The sequence below is a fragment of the Zonotrichia leucophrys genome, chromosome 23 (genome assembly GCF_028769735.1).
Source record: "Zonotrichia leucophrys gambelii isolate GWCS_2022_RI chromosome 23, RI_Zleu_2.0, whole genome shotgun sequence".
Taxonomy (NCBI): domain Eukaryota; kingdom Metazoa; phylum Chordata; class Aves; order Passeriformes; family Passerellidae; genus Zonotrichia; species Zonotrichia leucophrys.
This window is the reverse complement of record NC_088192.1, coordinates 63,235-81,474: the sequence shown is the minus strand read 5'-3', so window position 1 is coordinate 81,474 and position 18,240 is coordinate 63,235. Positions and strand designations below refer to the sequence as shown.

At 52.1% G+C, this 18,240-nt stretch overlaps 1 protein-coding gene across 1 annotated transcript; it reads right to left on the bottom strand.

Moving 5' to 3' along the window:
• Positions 1 to 1,739: 1,739 nt before the first annotated feature.
• OPRD1 (opioid receptor delta 1) lies at positions 1,740 to 10,662 on the bottom strand. The gene is made up of 3 exons (XM_064731701.1): positions 10,282 to 10,662; positions 4,338 to 4,687; positions 1,740 to 3,613 (listed from the first exon to the last, which is right to left on the bottom strand). Exons 1-3 carry the CDS (start codon positions 10,533 to 10,535, stop codon positions 3,081 to 3,083), a joined length of 1,137 nt encoding a protein of 378 aa, XP_064587771.1. The 5' UTR covers positions 10,536 to 10,662; the 3' UTR covers positions 1,740 to 3,080.
• Positions 10,663 to 18,240: the final 7,578 nt, after the last annotated feature.

The window sequence follows — 18,240 nt, the reverse complement described above, 5'->3', positions numbered from 1 at the left end:
TCCTGTTTTAGATAGAAAATTTCTGCCTGTGCAGTGGTGCTGCTGGATCTACAGGGAGAGAATTGCATCTTCAGGAGGGTTTGGAGGATATTCAGATTGTTTTCTTGTTATTCCTTTCCTGCCTGGAAGAGGAAATGAGCTTTAATTATGGCCAAGCTGCCTGTGATGGGGTTTAATGATGGTTTAGTCATTGTACTGGGCTGTCTCTCCAATCATTGAGGCTCTTGCCTGACCAGTATATCCCAGGATAACTGCCATGTGCAGTGCTCTGGTGTGGCTCTAGGTAGAAGGGTGTCTTGGTTCTCTTTCGGATGAGAATTGGGCTGAAATAGTGATGTGGTGGTGTCTCTGTCCCCTTCCCAAACTGCTGACATCCTGGTTCCTTTCCCATTACAACAGGCCAAAAATAAGGAAAGTCTCGTATGGTTCACTCAACTCCTGGGAACTGGAGAGGGGGATCCTGGCTCTTTCCCTGCCTGGAGGAGCTCCAGTGCTCACACAGCGTCCCAGACATCCCCTCCCTGCATGTTCCTCCTGTTCCCATTTGCTCAGGGAATAAAACAGCACAAATTAAGCAGAATTTGTAACTCTGAAAGGAGAAAAAAAATCCTCTAGGAATTATTCATAGTTATTTTCTTTCCCTATTAAATGATGAATTGCAAGACAAGCATCTCTGTTGAGCTGAGAGCCTGGGTCCACCCCAGGCTGCTCCAGGGTCAGGAAGGTGAGAGTTCTTGTTGCTGTCCTCCCCAGGAAAGCCAGATCCCTTCATTTCCATCTGCATATTAATGCAATTCCAAAGTCAGCCTAAACCTGCAGACAAAGAAACTGGCATCATCATAATTAATCACAAGCTCAATACATCAGGGTTCATTATTTGGTGAATTAATTAAAGAAAAAAAATTGGGGAAAGGATGTTTCCTGCAATAGCACATGGTTTTGGCCTGCAAATGTCCCTGGAAATAGCCTGTTGGTGTGTGCCAGCATGGGTTGCTGTATAATTAATCTGGGCTGGCTGCTAGTTTAACTGGGCTGTGAAATCTCCAGAACTGGTGCCTGGCTCAGCTTTCCCAGGGTGCTGGGTAATGGACAGGGGTCCTCGAGTGGTTTTCACATCCACTCTGCACTCTTTATGGTTCTCCTTCTTTGGGAACTAAGAAACCTACACTGCAGAAGTGATCAGTACCCTAAAGTCCAAAGTCTTGTTAAGCCAGAGCAAAGTTACAGGCTCCAACACCCGTTTCTGTTGCTTTTCCGCTGAATCCTCATTTGTATTTAAATTACAAATGTAATTTGGGCCAGAATTTGGGCTGCTTGTTTTTTGAAATAAAATTATATCTTGATGACTGTTGGCAGAAGAGGTTTTTGGTGGCTAGGGCTTGCAAACAATCTCAGCTCTAAAGGGCTTTGGGTGTTCACAAAGGTGAGTTTTTCTAAGTCCATGTATGTATTTAAAACTTGAATTCAGAATCATCAAATGGCCTGAGTTGGAAGGGACCTTAAAGCCCATCCAGTTTCATGCCCTGACATGTGCAGGGACACCTTCAAGCTGTCCCAGGCTGCTTCGAGCCTCATCCAGCCTGGCCTTGGACACTGCTTCCCTGAGCAACCTGTGCCAGGTTATCCCCACTCTCACAGGAAAGGGTAAATTTAGAGGCAGTTTCATCACTCCCCAGACCACCCCCCTGAGCCAGACCTTGCTCATTTTTGATGCCTGTGAGTCGCAAGAGAGCTGGAAATTGCTTCCTATCTTTGATTTTATTTTTCTTGAACTTTTAGAAAGCAGGGTGCCTGTACAGAAATGCCACAGTAAGGCAAATATCCCAAGGGTTGGAGCTGGAGATAGTGTCTGAAGTACTTTGTGAGATGCTAGGGATCCGGCATATTTAGCTCCACCACACACGTAGCAGCTTCTGTAGTGGGAGGTGTGATGGGAGGCCTTGGGGTCTCTTTAGTTTCATACAGCTATAGACAGACATACATATATATTTATAAAAGTACACAAAGAGTTCCCTCCGAGCCCGCTGGCTAAAGCACGGCCCAGTCAGGGCAGGCTCTCCCGGTGCTGCTCGCTTGCACTAGGATTTGCCCACAGTTTTCCAGCCCAGCATCACATCCATGTCCAGGGCCGCCTTAGCTGCAGTCAGAGGTCTCTAAATAACACTAACCTAACAATGACATGAACAGTAGAAAGCTTTCACTGGGAATAATCCCAGTTTGAGGAACTCCAGGAGAATTTTTACAATGGATCTGGAGCTTTTTGAAAACTGTCTCTGAAGTGGCATAAGTTTTTCTTCCCATCTCCAGTTGTCCTTTGGACATAGCTCAGAGTGGGATGGAATGAGGTCCCGTGATGTGGCAGAGAAAATGGCCTCAAGTCATTCCAGGGGAGGATTAGGCTGGATATTAGGGAATGTTTCTTTCTTGAAAGGGTTGTCTAGCCCTGGCACAGCTGCCCAGGGCAATGGTGGAGTTAACGATCACCAAAGAGATTTAACCATCACTGCGTGGATGTGGCACTTGGGACATAGGCTAGTGGTGGCCTTTGTAGTGGTAGAAGAACAGTTGAACTTGATGATCTTGGAGGACTTTTCCAACCTGAATGATTCTGTGATGCTATGATCACCTCCTGGCACAGTTCCTTTCTGCCATGTGAGTGTTTCCCCTCTTGCTATGGGCTGTGGTGTCATCCTGGCCTGTGCAGGAGGATAAGCATGTGGAAATTGCAGTACTGGTGCTCTGGGCTCTGCCAAGAGCCACATGTTGGAGGGTGACAGCCTCTGCTGGGTGGTGTTGTTGGTTGAGGAGATGGCATCAGTGGAGCATATTTGCCCAACTTGCTTCTTGTTCTCTCTGTAGGAGAGCCCTACATCATTTGGTGAGTCCCAATTCTCCCATTTTTCTTTATCAGAATGTAAAATGTTTTTGCAATTAGTCTGTATGCAAACCCAGCAGTGTTAGTGAGCAGCACCCAGCCCACCATTCTGCTACAACTCTGTGGTGGTGACCTGGGTGACTTCTGAGCGCAGCTCATCTCCTCTGTGTCCCTGGCAGCCCCGCTGGGGGCTGCCCACGTCTAGTCATGCCGGCTTATTGCGGGCTTCAGAAGCGGTGCAGGTGGAGACGTGCTCCCGCGTGGTGTTCCTGGCGCGGGAGAAGCTGTTCTGCTCCACACGAGCTCGGAAAGGCAGGCAGAACTCTCGGAAACACCTCTTGAAGTTTTCATCCAGGAAAGCATAAAGGACAGGGTTGAGGCTGCTGTTGGTGTAGCCCAGAGCTATGCAGAAGTGCAGGCTGGCCACCACATAGGGGTTCTTCTTGTCTATGTCCACCAGCGTCCAGACGATGACGAAGATGTGGATGGGTGTCCAGCAGATGATGAAGGCTGCCACCACCACCAGCACCATGCGTGTGATGCGCCGCAGGTTGCGATCCTTCTCCTTGGAGCCTGAGAGGAGCCGGACGCTCTTCAGGCGAAGGATCATCAGCCCATAGCAGATGGTGATGACCAAAATGGGGATCAAGAAGGCAAAGATGAAGACACATATCTTGGTCACAGTGTCCCAGTAGATGGGAGGGTCAGGAAACTGGAGAGTGCACAGGACCATACCATCTGCAGCAGAGAGGAAGGTCAAAGAGGAAGCTCAGTGTCTGCTGAGAATATTCTGCCTTCTGCTCAGTAATGGCTTGTTAAAACCCTAGGGAGATGCATTCCTACCTGCCTGCTCTTGGCAGAGGTTCCCCAAGAGCTCTGTGCCATCAGACCCCTGTCCAGAAGACACTGAGGAGAGGCAGTGGATGCAATGACTCTGGAACCTTTTCCCTGCAGGGCCTCCTGGGCCACTCAAGGCCAATCCTGCCTTCTCTCAACCCCCACGATGGACATCCCCACGTCACATCCACATATCACCCTTCACTGAAATCTGTCCATTTCCTCAAGATGCCCAGAGCTTTCCTAGCAGCTAAGGACCAGTGACCCCACACAGGAGCTGCAGATCTTAGTGTGAGCCACTTGGAGACTTTTCAGCATCACTGGGGTTTTTTTAGGCCCCCTGCTTTCCATATCAGGAGGTGGGGAGAGACACTGCCTGGACTGGAGATGGGGAAAGGTGTGGGATCCCTACCCTTAAGGGGAAGGGAGGACAATTTCTGGGACAGTTTCAAAGATGGGAAATAACACCATGATGCTTTTTCCCAGACAGGGCACATTTATGGTGCCACAGACAGGTGCCCACTATTGACCACAAATCTGCTACAGGACCAGAGCTCAAGTTTGCCAGATCACCCCTGGGATGAACTGATGGGACAGGAGGGGACACGCATCCCAAGACACTTGCCTTTTGACTTGGTGACTGCCATGACCATGATGGGCACCCCGATGAGGGAGGAGAGCACCCAGATGCAGACATTGATGATCTTGGCTTTGGCCGGCGTGCGGAAGTCCAAGGCCTTGACCGGGTGGCACACGGCGATGTAGCGGTCCACACTCATCATGGTGAGGGTGAAGATGCTGGTGAACATGTTGTAGTAGTCAATAGAGAGCACGACCTTGCAGAGCAGCTCCCCAAAGGGCCAGGTCTCCATGAGGTACTTGGTGCTCTGGAAGGGCAGTGTGCTGGTGGCCAGTGCATCAGCCAGTGCCAGGTTGAAGATGTAGATGTTGGTGGCTGTCTTCATCTTGGTGTACCTGGGGGTGGCAGAGAAAGGGCATGTTACAGGTGGTCAGGGCACTTGATGTGATGAGGAGGGGGCACAGTTTGTCTGCTCACAAGGTGACACCGGCCTTGGTGAGCAAAAGTGTTGTGATGTGCCTTTCTGCAGCACCAATGTGCTCAGCATTTCCCTGAACCAGTTGCACAATGTCCTTTATCCCCTCAACCCTCCTTCATCTGATTTTCCACCTAGTAAATTGTGATTATCTGCTTCCCTGTCAAGGTTGCTTGTAGAAATTGGATCGATTACCCCCGGAAACAGGCCATCTGGAAGCAGCCCAATTAGCCAGCCTGGAGCTCCAGAGCCTTTGGGGGAGCCTGGCTGTATCCCCCAGAGCATTTGGGAAGGGCTGGCTCCGCTTCTGGTTCTTGTCACACCATGGCAAGAGAAATGTGTGGTCCCTCATGTCCAAACCTTTCCTGAAGGGATGAGGCAAAGTTATGGCAGATGACAGAGAAGCAGGGATGTGTGTGAGTGTCCCAGGAGCATCCAATCCTGCAAGTGTTGATCAAAGGGATGCTTTGAATGGTGTGGTGGCTTGGAAATAGATACTGAGGGATCTGCTGGGCACCCCCAAAGAGCAACACATGTGGGGCAGGAGGGGCTCTGTGAAGACCCTGCTCTTTGCAGGGCTGCACCAGCAGCTCCAGCTCTTCCTGTGCTCCCTTCCAGCAAATCCCCATTGTTCAGAGAGCATCCTCCCCAGCCTCAAGCTTTTTTAGATGTACCCTCATTAGTTAACATCAGGGTCAGTTTGCCCAAAACCATCTCTGCATGCCTAAGCCTGCCTGTAGCAGCACTAGGGAAAGGCATAGAGGGGGGAAATGACCCCGTTGTTGCTGAGATGAAAAGGTCGCTTTCCTTGGTGTACTTATAAAATAGACAGAAAGTGACTTTTCACATGTGTGACAGAGGTAAGACATTTTAAACTGACAGAGGGCAGGTTTGAAGCAGATATGAGGGTGGTAATAACCTGGCACAGGGTACCCAGAGAATCTGTGACTGCCCCATCCCTGGAAGTGTTCCAGGCCAGGTTGGACAGGGCTTGGAGCAGCCTGGGACAGTGGAAGGTGTCCCCACCCATGGCAGGGAGTGGAATGAGATGGGCTTTAGGGTCACTTCCAATCTAAAGCATTCTAGGATTCTGTGATAATTAGTACAGCTCATTGCATGTTGGGGGTACATGAAATGAGTTAAGGTAGGGGGATTGAGTGGTTCCCATCTCAGGTGGTCCTGCCATGGCTGGAGCCCAGGACAGCAGGTTGATGTGGGAAAGAGGCTCTTGGGATTGATGGTGGTATCCAATCCCTTCCCCTTATCCTTTCCCCATCTCAAAAGGATCAGGAGAGTGTATTTGTGGGGACAGAGACCCACCAAGTTGCATTGTCAATAGAACTGGGAACTGGAGCTGAAAAACTAATTTCTCTCTGTGAGAAAACAGAAAACAGCAGCTTAACCCAGCTCCAAGAGCATTCCTGTCTCCTTCACCATGGCTGCAAATGGCAGCCCGTTGCCCAAGGGTGGAAATATTCAAGCTGAGCTTTTTTTTTTAAATTTAAATATGGCATTAAAAATGTCTTGTCCTTGAAAAGTCCTTTTCTGTTCTCTTTAGTGTTATTTTCCAAGCGCTTTTGCAGAAAAGTTTCCTCCCAGGTTAAACAAAAAGCTGAGAATTTGTGGTATTGTCAGGTTTTGCCTCTCCTATGTGAACAGTCAGTTCAGGTAGATTCACACATCTTTGGTCTCTGTTTTTTGAGTAAAGTGGTAAAAAAAAATCTGTTATTCATTCCATGATCTGCCAGATGTGCTTAGCTGTGCTGGGTAAGCACTTCCCAACCCCCTGCCAGATGTGCCGAGGTGTGGGACTGGAAGGCCAGAGCTGTCACCCATCCCCAGGCAGGATGGGGCTGGTGAGGGCAAAGCAGGGACAGGGATGACTGGGATGATAATGGGAATGTCTAAGATGATGGATTGACTCTGCCAATGCATTTGACTGGAATAATAGGGATAACTGGGATGAGGCTGGGGATAACTGGGATGATGAAAGACATAACTGGGATGATGGGGTTGATGGGAATAACTTGGGATGATGATAGGGATGACTGGGATAATAAGGATGGCAATTTAGCTTCCAGTACTGGGGTTTTGAGGGAAGATTCAGCCCCCTCCAGGTTTGGGCTGAGGTTTCAACCTCCTGCACAGGGTGAGGCGTCCATCCTGATGACCCTCCTGAGCTGCAAATGAAACTGCTGCTCCAGGAAAGAGGTTTATTGCCCACATTAGAGCAAATCATCCACTGCTACTGATGGACCTCCCCAGGCTGCCAAACCCATTGCAATTAAGTGAGTGCCTTGATTGGGAAGTTATGCACTTGAACGGAACAATCTGGGTAGTGTTGATGGAGAGAAGAGATGGGAGGGGATGGGGCAAGCACAGGGCAGCTCCGCATTCCAGTCTCGACTCCCAAGTGGGGATGCCCTCTCCAAACCTCTTGGAAAATAAATAAGTGAAAGAAAAGTGAATAATAAGTGAAAGAAAAGCTCCTGGAGCTGCTAAAAGCCGCTGCCTGAAAGAGCCTGGCTTGACAAAGCCTGCACCCAGCTGTCCCTGCAGCCTGTGTGGGGGCTGGTGGGGGGCTGATGCACTTAGTGGGGATGAGGCACTTGCAGCCCTGAGTTCACAGCTGCCAATTGCTTCCAGGAGTATTTTTAAAAGCATCTGACAATACAATGGGCATGGCAGTGCTGGTCAGAGCTGTGGTGGGGAGGGTGCTGGGTGTGCTGGGCTCCCTCCAGGTGTGTGATGGGCTTGGCTGCTCTGGAGAGGGATTTATTTGGAATTTGGCTGTGCTTGGCTCATGGTGTGTCCATTCACAGAGCTATATACCAGGGCCCTGTGTCTGCATCTGCCAGCTCCTAGCACTCACGGACTTTGTGGCAAACTCAGTGTAGTCCCAGAGGTCCCTGACCCCCAGGATGTGCTCCAGCCGTGCTTCCAGACTGCCTGGACCCCCAAGGGCACTTAGAGGTGGCATTAGGAGAAGAGCACAAAGCAAACACCCAAAATCTCCCTGGCAGTGAGGTCCAAATCCAAGCTGATCCCACCTCATAGCCCTTTCTTCCATGGACACAGGTCTTCCCTAGTCCTGGCCTAAACCATGTCAACATGGAGCAACTCTGACAAGGACCCTGGGAAACTCCAGATGGCTTTGGCCATGGATGGGCGAAGGCACATGTCCCTGCAGCCCCTCCTGTCCCAGGGGCTTGGAGGATGATACTTGCTCATTTCATGGGAGATATTCTCCTTCCCCGGATATGTTCAAGGCCAGCTTGGACAGGGCTTGGAGCCACCTGGTCTAGTGGAAGGCAACCCAGCCTATGGCAGGGTAGTGAAACAAGGTGGCCTATAAGGTCATTTCCAAACCAAGTCACTCTGTGATTCTGTCTTTAATTCCAGCATCAGCTGGAAAATGTGGGGCTAGAAGGTGTGGTGAAGGGATCTGTGGCCATCAGGCTTGCTAAAGCCTGGGTTACATGGAGTTACTCAGTAAAATAGGGAGGATGTTTGCACATGCAATCACTCTCTTTAAAATGCTTTCCCTCTCCTCTCTGAGCAGAACCAGCTGGAGGGGGTCTAATAACACTCATCCCTCACCCTGACATTATTCATGGCATCTGTCTCTGCTGCAATTACCTCAATTTGCTTTTTCAGACCAGGGCTCATTTTTGATGCCCCTTCTGAGTGGATGAAAAATCCCATTAAGGGTCAGGTCAGGTCAGCGAGTTATTCCCCCGTGCCACTCCCCATTGCCGACACTCTTGGATGGTTAAAAACACACAGCAGAGCCCCACAAAGAGTGGCGAGCAGGGGCAGCAGAGCCTGATACCAGGGCAATGGGCACTCCAGGGTGGCTCATGGACACGTTTCAGGATGGTTTCCTTCCCTCCGGTGAGTCACCACATTTATTTGTGCGCATGCAGTGCCAGGCTGTGCTGACTTCTGGTAACAATAGCTATGGACTGAAAGGGATGGGGAAATGAGGGTGGAAATGGTAAAAAATGTGAATTTGGAGGGTTTGTTTAAATCCAGCCACCAGCTCTGGTTTGGCTTTAGTGTTTTGGCCAAGCTGGGGTTACAGCATCACCTGAGGCAGTGGAAATTGGAATCACCCCACAGATTCTGGACCGACAGGACCAAGCCCCCTCCAGTGCAAAGGGGGTGGCTGTGAAGCCCAGGCACCTAGTGAGACTCTTCTGCTCCCTCCTGCCAGGCTGGAGGTGTTGAGGTCTGTGCCCTCACAGAGTGTGACTGCGAGCACAGCCCCATCCTTTGCTGCTGGCAGAGCTGTGGAGGAGCTCTGTCAGCCCTCGCTGCTGGCACTGGTCCTGTGGTCTGGTAAGACTTGGCTTTATGGTCCCAATTTCTATGTCAACCCATCTTAACCAGGCAGGACCACCCAGCGTCTCGGACAAAGGGACTGATGAGGTTTTGTACCTTAGCACAAGTGTCTGGTGGGATACAGCAGTATCTTGCCATGCCCCATCTTTAAAGCGGGGGGCATTTGGGTCATGTTGCTTGCTCTGGGGTGCAGAGACCCTGCAGACCCTGCCTCTGCCCAGGGAAAGCCTCACCACAGGTGCCGAGATCTTGGATGCAGCTGAAGTAGGTCTCTCGGCTACTGGAGCTGGTACCCCACACTCGGGGGAGCAGAGGACAGCTCAGCCGTTGTGGGAGATGGGGCTGGGCCGTGCAGTGTCTGCTCTTTGTTAGGGAAAAACAGAAGTCAGGCAGCTGCGGAGGTGCTGGCACAAGAAGGAGCTGGGGATGAGTTGGGTGGGTAATTCCCACTGATGGAGTGAGGTGGCAGCAGCGGGAACCCGCCAGCCCCTGCCTGGGGCGGAGGGGGGGGGGGGGGGGGCCTGGACCCACCCTGCAAACAGGGCAGCTTCCAGCCCGCAGCGGCACCAGCCCTGCGGCTTCGCTTCCTCACAAAGGACAAGAGGCGCCCATTGGGGTCGGGCTGTGTCGCCCATGCCTCCCCCCCCCACCCCATGCCCAAACATCCCCGAGCTGCTCCAGGCACACATGGCCTCTGCTTTCACCCTTTGCACAGCACTGCACCCCCCACACTTGTACAGCCTGCACACGTACTGCTCACACGCATATCGCAGCCGTCTCGATGTGCACAAGCAGCCAGTTCATACCCAACCCTCCTCCTGCTGCTGGCAAACTCACACCCAGTGCAGACACACCTGGTGCACACTCACAACCGTTGCACACTCACTCCTGGTTTACGCTTACTTCTGCTGCTGTTTGACACGCAGCACACACTCACCCCTGCGCACGCTTTCTCTTAGTGCAAACTCCCTCCTGGTCCTGTCTCAACCCTGGTGCGCACTCGCCCCTAGTGCACACCCACTCCTGGTGCACACTCACTCAGTGTCACCAGCTCACACCTCCCATGTGCTGCACACTGACCCCTGGCACAGCCTGGCCCCATCGGTGCTTTCGCACTCGGTGTGCCCAAAATGCCCCCTTGCTCCCTGCGCACCCCTGCCCAGCTCTCACCTGACGATGCCGTACATGACCAGGACGTTGCCCAGCAGCCCCACCACGCACACCACGGAGTAGAGCGCAGTGATGACGATGGCGATGAGGATGGATGTAGCGTTCTTGGCCCGCTGCAGGCCCGTGTCGTTGACCCCGTGTCCGGGCAGGGGGGCCCAGGCGGTGCCGTTGCCCCAGGAGGTGGCAGTGGCCGTGGGCAGCCCCGAGGGCAGTTCCACGGGCACATCCATGGTCACATCCATGGGCAGCTCCATGGCCCGCGGGCGGCCGTGGCGCCGCTGGAGCCGCCGCGCGCATCCGAACCCCGCAGGTTCGAGCCCCGCTCCCGGCCGGTGCGGCCACCTCCTCCCGCACTCGCGCGGGCCCGGAGTGCTTTATAAACCCGCGTGTCCCCCAAGCCACGTGGGGCCGGGGGCGGCCCTGCTCGCCCGCCCGCCCCCTCGCCTGTCTGTATCCCTCCCGCTCCTCTGCTCCCCAGATCCCTGCCGGCTATTCTCCCCCTTGTTGCCTACCTGTCCCCCCCGTCCCCGCCTTCCTCCACCTCGGTCGATGGCTGCCTTTCTCCGCTTGGCAGGTCCTTGTCTTCCCTCCACGGTCCCGTTTTCCCCGCATCCCTGCCTGCCTCGCCCCATGCCTCCATTCCTGCCTTTCTCCCCCACGGTTCCCTCCTTGCGTCCCCCCTCTATTGCCTCCCCGGCCCCCCGCCCCAAGCCTGTCGCTTTCCCTCCCCATCCCTGCCAGCTTCCCCTCCCAGTTCTTGTCTTGTCAGTCCCTGCCTGAGCCCCGCTCTCCCCAGTCCCTTGCCTCTTTTCCCACCACCCAGTCCCTTACCTGCACCCCCTCCCTCATTCCTGCTTCTGCCTCCCCTCCCTCCCTGCCTTCCTAATCCCTGTCTCTCCTCCGGTCCCTGCCTGTCAGCCATCCCCGGAGCCCGCACGGGCCCCCAGCTGGAGGGGGAGCACGATGGATCCAGGCGCTCTGATTGTTCTAGGTTTTCTTTGTCTGTAAGAAAGCAGGGGGACAAGCAGCTCTCTTGTCCACAAAGCAAAGACGGGCGGTCTCCAGTTCTCCCTTGGCTTTGCTTTTTCTTCCTCTCCTTCACTCTCCCCACCATGTGTTGTGGGGTTGGGGGGTGCTGGATGAGTTTGGGGGTGCTGAGGAGGCCTGGGAGGTTGTTGCAGGGGGATTAAGAGGGACATTGTGGGGTGGGGGAAGGAACTGGAGGGGTGCTGGGGTGAGAATGATGCTGAAATGCTGAAGAGGGATTTGTGGAGCAATGTTGGGGGCATTTAAGAGAAATGCTTGGAAGGCAGTAAGGAATGCTGGGGGTGCTAAAAAAGGTTTCTGGGGGACTTAGGAGGGATGCTGCTGCAGAATAAAGGATTTAGGGAGATGCTGCAGAGTGAAGGTGCAAATACAGATCCAGCAGCAGCACCTGCTTAGCAGAGCTGGGCTTTGTGGGGTGTTGAGGGTCACCCTCCCCTTTCCAAAGATCCTTTCCAGCCTTGGAGCAGGACTGCCTTTCTCTGGCGGGGCTCCCCCCTTTCAGGGACTGCAAAGCTGAGAGGCAGGAGCTTTATTTTTCCTGGAGCCCAAATGGAGGTGGAGGCTGTGGGTACACACACTTGGGGTGTCCCCATCTCCTATTTGCTTTGGGAATAGATTAATTCATTGCCCTGTGCCCTGGGACAGCACTGGCACAGAGAGAGGGGATGATTTGCTGCAATTTTGGGTACATTTGACTCCAGAGAGACTGACCAGGAGACACAGGACATGGAGTAGAGGCCAGCAGCTTGTTCAACCCTGGAGATAGGGCTTTCAGTTTGCGCAGAGCTCTACCAGTATCAAACTCCTGCAGTACTGAAGCATCCAGACATTTCACCAAGACCCTCATAAAAACACCCAGAAGGGAATTAATGGCTTTTCAATCATCCCATGGTTCAGATGGTAACCATGGGATGAGAGCTCCAGGGCCTCTGAGCAGGGAGGCAGGAACAATGTGCTGTGTGTTTCTGTCCTCACAGTGTGAGGTGGCTGTGGTCCTGGCTGTGTCCCACAGGGCTGGTGGGATGGGTAAAGGCAGGAATTGGGAGCACAGGGATGGATTTAACATGCATATCTTGGTCCTGCCCTTTGGATGTATCAGCCTCCTTACCTGGAGGGGGTTCCCATTCCTGCAGTGCTTTCACAAGCCCAGGCAGGACAGAGGGGGATGTTCTGCACCTGTGTGTGGTCCAGAATACGGGATTTAAACACCTTCCTGGGTGAAAAGAGCCTCCAAGACCCAGAGTGAGGTGTTGAGCATCTGCTGTGCCCAGCTCTGGCGCAGGCTGGTTGCTGATCTCTCCCAGTGGGAAGGAAACATCAGGGTGGGGAGTGTGAAATAGCTTTTAGCATGGCTGAGGAGCTCTCTGGAAAAGAACTCATCCCTTTGCTTGACTCCCAGCATGGCCGGAGCCCCCACACTGACCCTTTTCCAATGGGCTATCTGCAAAGGATTAATCATGCTGGCAGGTTCCAGCAAACACGTCCTCTTGGCTCAGCTCCAACATTTCTTTAGAAATTTTTTTCAGCTGGAATGTTAAAAATAAACCCAGTGTACACATAAAACAAATGGAAAATATTTAAAGGGCTTTGGTGCTCATCTGCCTGCTCTCAGCTGTTGCTGCTCCAGCTGCCAAGCCTGGCTGCCACCATGAATGGAGTTCTGAAATTGGGGAAACTGAGGTACATTGGAGGGGAGAGCATCACCCTAATGCAGTCTGGTGGGTCTAGCAGGTCCTGACCCCCAGCACTGGTCCTGGGACTTCTGTCTGCATCCCGAGTTTGATCAATGCCACTTTGGCCACCCCGGGAGGGCAGTGAGGCCCTGGCTCAGGGTGCCCAGAGAAGCTGTGGCTGCTCCATCCCTAGGGGTGTCCAGGCTGGACAAGGCTTGGAGCAGCCTGGGATCGTGAAAGGTGTCCCTGCCATGGCAGGGGATGACAACTGGAGGGGCTTTAAGGTCCCTTCCAGCCTGAACCATTCTGTAATTCTGTGATCTTGGATCAAGTCCTGCTGTCTTGCAGGGATTTCTTCTCTTAGGAAGTTCTGTGTGGCAATGCCTTAGCTCTTATTTTCTCACTCACACCCTGAAAAATAAATAATATATCAAATTGAGATGGTGAGAGCAATGCTGAGGCTGTCGAGTAGCGCAATTCATGTTGCTCCTTCGCCTGGTGAGCTAAGGTCCATCCAAGGGGATTTACAGCTGGAGCCACTAATGGCAGTGTTTTGATTTACTCAGAGACTGAGAAATTGACAAAGTGTATTTCATGGTGAGAAGATGCTCTCCTCTGGAATTTATTGCTTTTAATCAAAATGGACATAAAAATAACATGCAAGAGTCATTAATCTGCTCTTGCTGGACTCCAGTCAAAATCCATGGGAACCTCCAGAGGTTAATGAAGGAGGAAGCAGGGGAGATGAATTCTTCATGAGGATTTTTGGAAATTCAGAAGGACACTGAGACTCCCTAACAGTACCATGGCTCTCACCTTGCCATGATGCTGTTAGGGAGAGCCTTGCACTGGATCTCTGGTGACACTGGGACGGCTGTGTCCTCTGCTGAGGTGGGGGCCAGGGCATTCTGCCCTGGTATAGAACTATGATAGAAATATAAAAGTATCTAAAATATAAATATATTAAAATATCTAGGCATTTCAGAGCTGTGATCCAGAGAGGGGAAACTGCATTTTTTATTCCCCCTTCATAGTGCCTATCTTCATAGAATCATGGAATGATTTGGGTAGAAAGGGACCTTAAAGCCCATCTAATTTCATACCGTGCCACTGGCAGGGACACCTTCCACTAGACCAGGTTCCTTCCTTCCTTCCTAGCCTCCTCTCCTCCCCCTGTGCTCCTGTCACAATTCTCCAGTGTCTGTTCCTACCCATCCCAACTCAGAAAACCAAGTAGTCAGCACAATGGGGGCACCAGGAAGGAGCTCAGCTTGTGGTGAACCACATTGCGGGGGCTCCATTGGCATCTAGCTTCCCTCATTTATAAGGATGACCCAGGACATGCACAGAATCACACCTTGGGGAATTGCAGCAGAAAATGTCACTTTGTTTTCTCTAGCTTTGAGGTGTTTTGGGGTTTGGGAGAGAATGGACCAGATGCTCATTGAGCATCAGCCCAACTGCACTGGTAACCACCGAGTTGCGAGTCCAGGCTGCTCCTCCATCTCCCCAGGGCTCATCACTTCCCCTCCCTCCACTGACAGCTCCAGATAAATCAGCCTTGAAGAGGAAAATGGGCTGATTTGTGTGTTTTGTTTTCCCATGTCAACATATCTGAGTGTTTTCATACCTTGCGGGGCAGCTGCTGCAAAGAACAAAGCCCATCCGTCAGGGGAGTTAAAATTAGATGAGATTCTTCTCTGCCTCACCATTCTGCGTGGCTGCATGTGAGCTGGGGGGTTTGCAGCATTGTTTCCTTGGCATTGTGTGTGGAGGGGCTGTCCCTCGGGGCCGGGTGTCTGCACACTGAGATGCCCAGAGTCGGAGCTGAGTCCAGAGGCTGGATGGAAAATCTCTGCTCACCACCTTGCAGGCAACAATCCCTCTCCCATAGGTTGGTGATATCTTGAGGGTGATGCCACCAGTATCCCAGAGGTGTCCTTGAATATGAGAGGGGCTGTTCTCCTGTTAGGCTCAAGCTGGTGGCAGTGCCAGCCTGCCCAGGGCTGGGGGCAGCAAGGTTCCTTACAAACACAGGGTGAGTGCATCTGCTAGTTCATCTTCTTCCATGAAAAATGCCTCCAAAGTGATGATTATTTCATCAGAGGGGTTAATGAGCCCCTTTCCTTCACCCATCGCTGGCCTTGTGGCAGGGACAGCGATAGCGAATGGCTTGTGGGCACCAAGCTGTGCTGGCAGTGAAGGAAGGACGGCCATTTCACCCCATCCCTGGGGAACTCAGTCCCCACAGGAGCCTTTTTCCCTGATTATTGCTTATTTAGGTATTTTCACCACCCCACTGCCCCCTCTGTGCTGTCTTTGTCTGACAATGGAGCATTGACTGGGAACTGGCAGCATCTCCCTGGATTTTGGGGAGCTGGGAGCCGTAGCTGGGCCCCCCTCAGCTTTGTGCTCAGAGGTGGCAGAGCTGCTTCCATTCAATGCATTAGCAGCCTGTGAGTCATCTCAGAAATGAACCATCACAGGGAGCAGGGAAACACAGCAGCATGGAAAAAGAAAGGTTTTTGCTGCTGGTGGAAGGAATTGGTGTCAATGTGACCCCTGGGCTCCCGGAGGGGCTTTCAGGGTTTTTCTGGACAAGGAGCAGGTCCTTTGAGACTGAGACATGGGGACTCAGTGTCTTATTGCTTGGGGCTGGTTGTAACATGGGAACCAGGTGTCCTGGTGCCTCGGGCTGGTCGTGACATGACAGGTAGGACTGTTAGGTCTGGGTTTCCCAAGGGATAAGGTCTCTTTGTCTGTCTCCTGTGAGTCTGACAGGAGATTTACCAATGTCTGTCACTGTACCAAGAGGATGGGGGTTAGACCCATGCCAAATGTGGCTTAAACCCCCAGGGCCACCTATGACCACACCGATCATGGAGGAGGCAGGCTTCTTTCTCAGCATATAAATGTTACATTTTGTGCAGATTTTTAGCTCTGAGCCACAGTGTAGGGGAGATGGTGCTGCCATCACCCACAGCCCTGGATGCCAGTACCAGATGAGATGGACACGTGGCTGCTCAGCTCATTGATTCACCTCCTTGGAGGGCCCTGGAGATGCTGGGGAAGAAGCAGGAATTATCTTTGATGTTGGGAATTCAGGTCAGCTGCAATCCTGCTGCTCTCTAACTGTGCCAAATCACAGAGCGCAGCTTCATAGCCTCTTGCTTTGGACTCAGACCCTGTGTCTTCCCTCCCCTTTTCATGCTCCTGCAGAAGTCCATGGGATGATTAGGTTTGGGGCTGGGAGAGGACAGGAAACCTCCTTGCAGTGTAAACCTGGTGGAAAAGCACAGGAAGGTTTGGATCCAGTTTAGTTTGGGGCTAAAGGATTGAGATTTAGGGTACTTGTACCTGGAGGCATCAGAGCTGCAGAAAGAGCATCAGCTCCTACCAGCTCTTAGTTTTTGTGCCCGTCATTCCCTGCCAGGAGCCAAGATGTAGAGGTCAGGGAAGAAATGGCATGGGAGCAGTTGTGGTTACAGGTGTTTTAAATATGTGATTAAGGCTCTTTCCTGGTTATCTCTGAACTTTTGATCAGCAGCTGCCAGCTTTTCACCTGGCTCATCCCTGACTTGTCTGAGCTGGATCTCCAGCATAAAAGCCAACTGCATCACTTGTTGGTGATGAACATTTGTGGTGATGCCACCCCTGATGCAGCTGCCTCTAGGGATTCCCCCTCCAGCCCTTTGTCAGAGCTGGGGATCTTGCTTTGCTTCAGTTCCCAGCCTGATTCCACCAGGTGCCTGCTCCCATATGTCCTGGTGGCCTTGGGAGAGCAGCCAGGGAGGGCAGCACAGGGTGCATGCCCTGTGCTGTATTTTTCCAGGACAGCCACCTGCTTCCCTCCCTGCTGCCAGGGGCAAAACCAAGCCATGGGGCAGAGCCTCTGCCAACATTGCCAGTCCATCAGCCAGCACTGGGAGCCTCTGGAGAGCAGGTGGGATGGCACAGCTCTTCTATGGCCATGGTGATACCCAGCGAAAAGCAAGAGACACCAGGGAAAGGAGTTGAAACCCATCAGTGCTGGGTCTCAGAGGAAATCTCTGGCTCTGTTTGTATCCTGTAATGAGAGCACCACTGACATCCCAACGCTGGGTGTTTTGGCCATCCTGAGGGTGGGCTCCCCATCCAGGATGAGGACAGGAACAGGAAAGAGCTGGAGGAAGAGGAGCAGTGACAGCAAAGGCTGCTGTGCTCAGCCTCTCCCAGCTTCAAAGGCAGCTCCCCCTCCTCCAGCCTCTCTAGCCTGCAGAACCTCAGACAGCTGATCAGAGAAGGCGATTTCTCTCCCTCTTTTCTTCCTTCTTCTGAAAGGCACAAAACTCACCCTTTCACTGCCTGCATTTTGCAGATGTGCTGGGATCTGCACCACCCCCTCTCCCACTCTTCCTCCCTGAAAATATCCCAGCCTAGCAGGAAGCCAGTATCACACTCCAGCTACATCACTGTACCCTTCCTGAATGCCTCTGCCTTGGGAAGACATTTTCAGGGAAGATATCCCCTCTGATTATCAGATTGTGGTATTTTTTTTTCTTAAGACCCCTTTTAAAGCTGCAAACCTGCTAGGCTCAGCTGGGCTGTCTCCAGAGAGCACTTGGCCAGCCTGGCCTGTGGTTAAATGAAGACTAGTAATAAGGAAAAATTGAAAGTGGTGATTTAATGATTGGAACAGCTCTTCTTCCACAGCTGTCTGCCTATCTAAATACATATATATATTTTCTAAACACAAAGAGCCAACATCCCTGCTCTGAGATGGGTGAAGCAGCTGAGAGCCAAACACAAGGATTATAAAGAGCAATATTAAATAACTGATGTCCAATGAAAGCCTTAAGTTGAAGGAAATACTCTGCAAATAGATACTTATTTACATGGAGAAGAAAAGAGCTGGAAACAGGTTTTTCCTCTCTCCCAAGTTTTGGCTTCAGCAGGTTGAGGGAGAGGATATTTGATGTGTAAATCCATTCCTGCTGCCAGGTTTGGTGGAGGCAGAGCCATGTCAAGAGCAGCCCTGGCTCATGACGGTGTTGGCTTAGAGAAAATATTGTTGATTTAAAGGATTTTTGAAATTTGGGTTTTTAACTTTCCCTTCTTGGCTTGCCCTCCCATGGCACAGTAGGCAGCAAAAATTGGTCAGGGATGGACACAGCTCCCAGGAGCTGTCCACCTGTCCTCACCAAGGAGCAACACACACACATCCATATGGATGTGGCAGAGAGACTGGGAGCATCAGAGC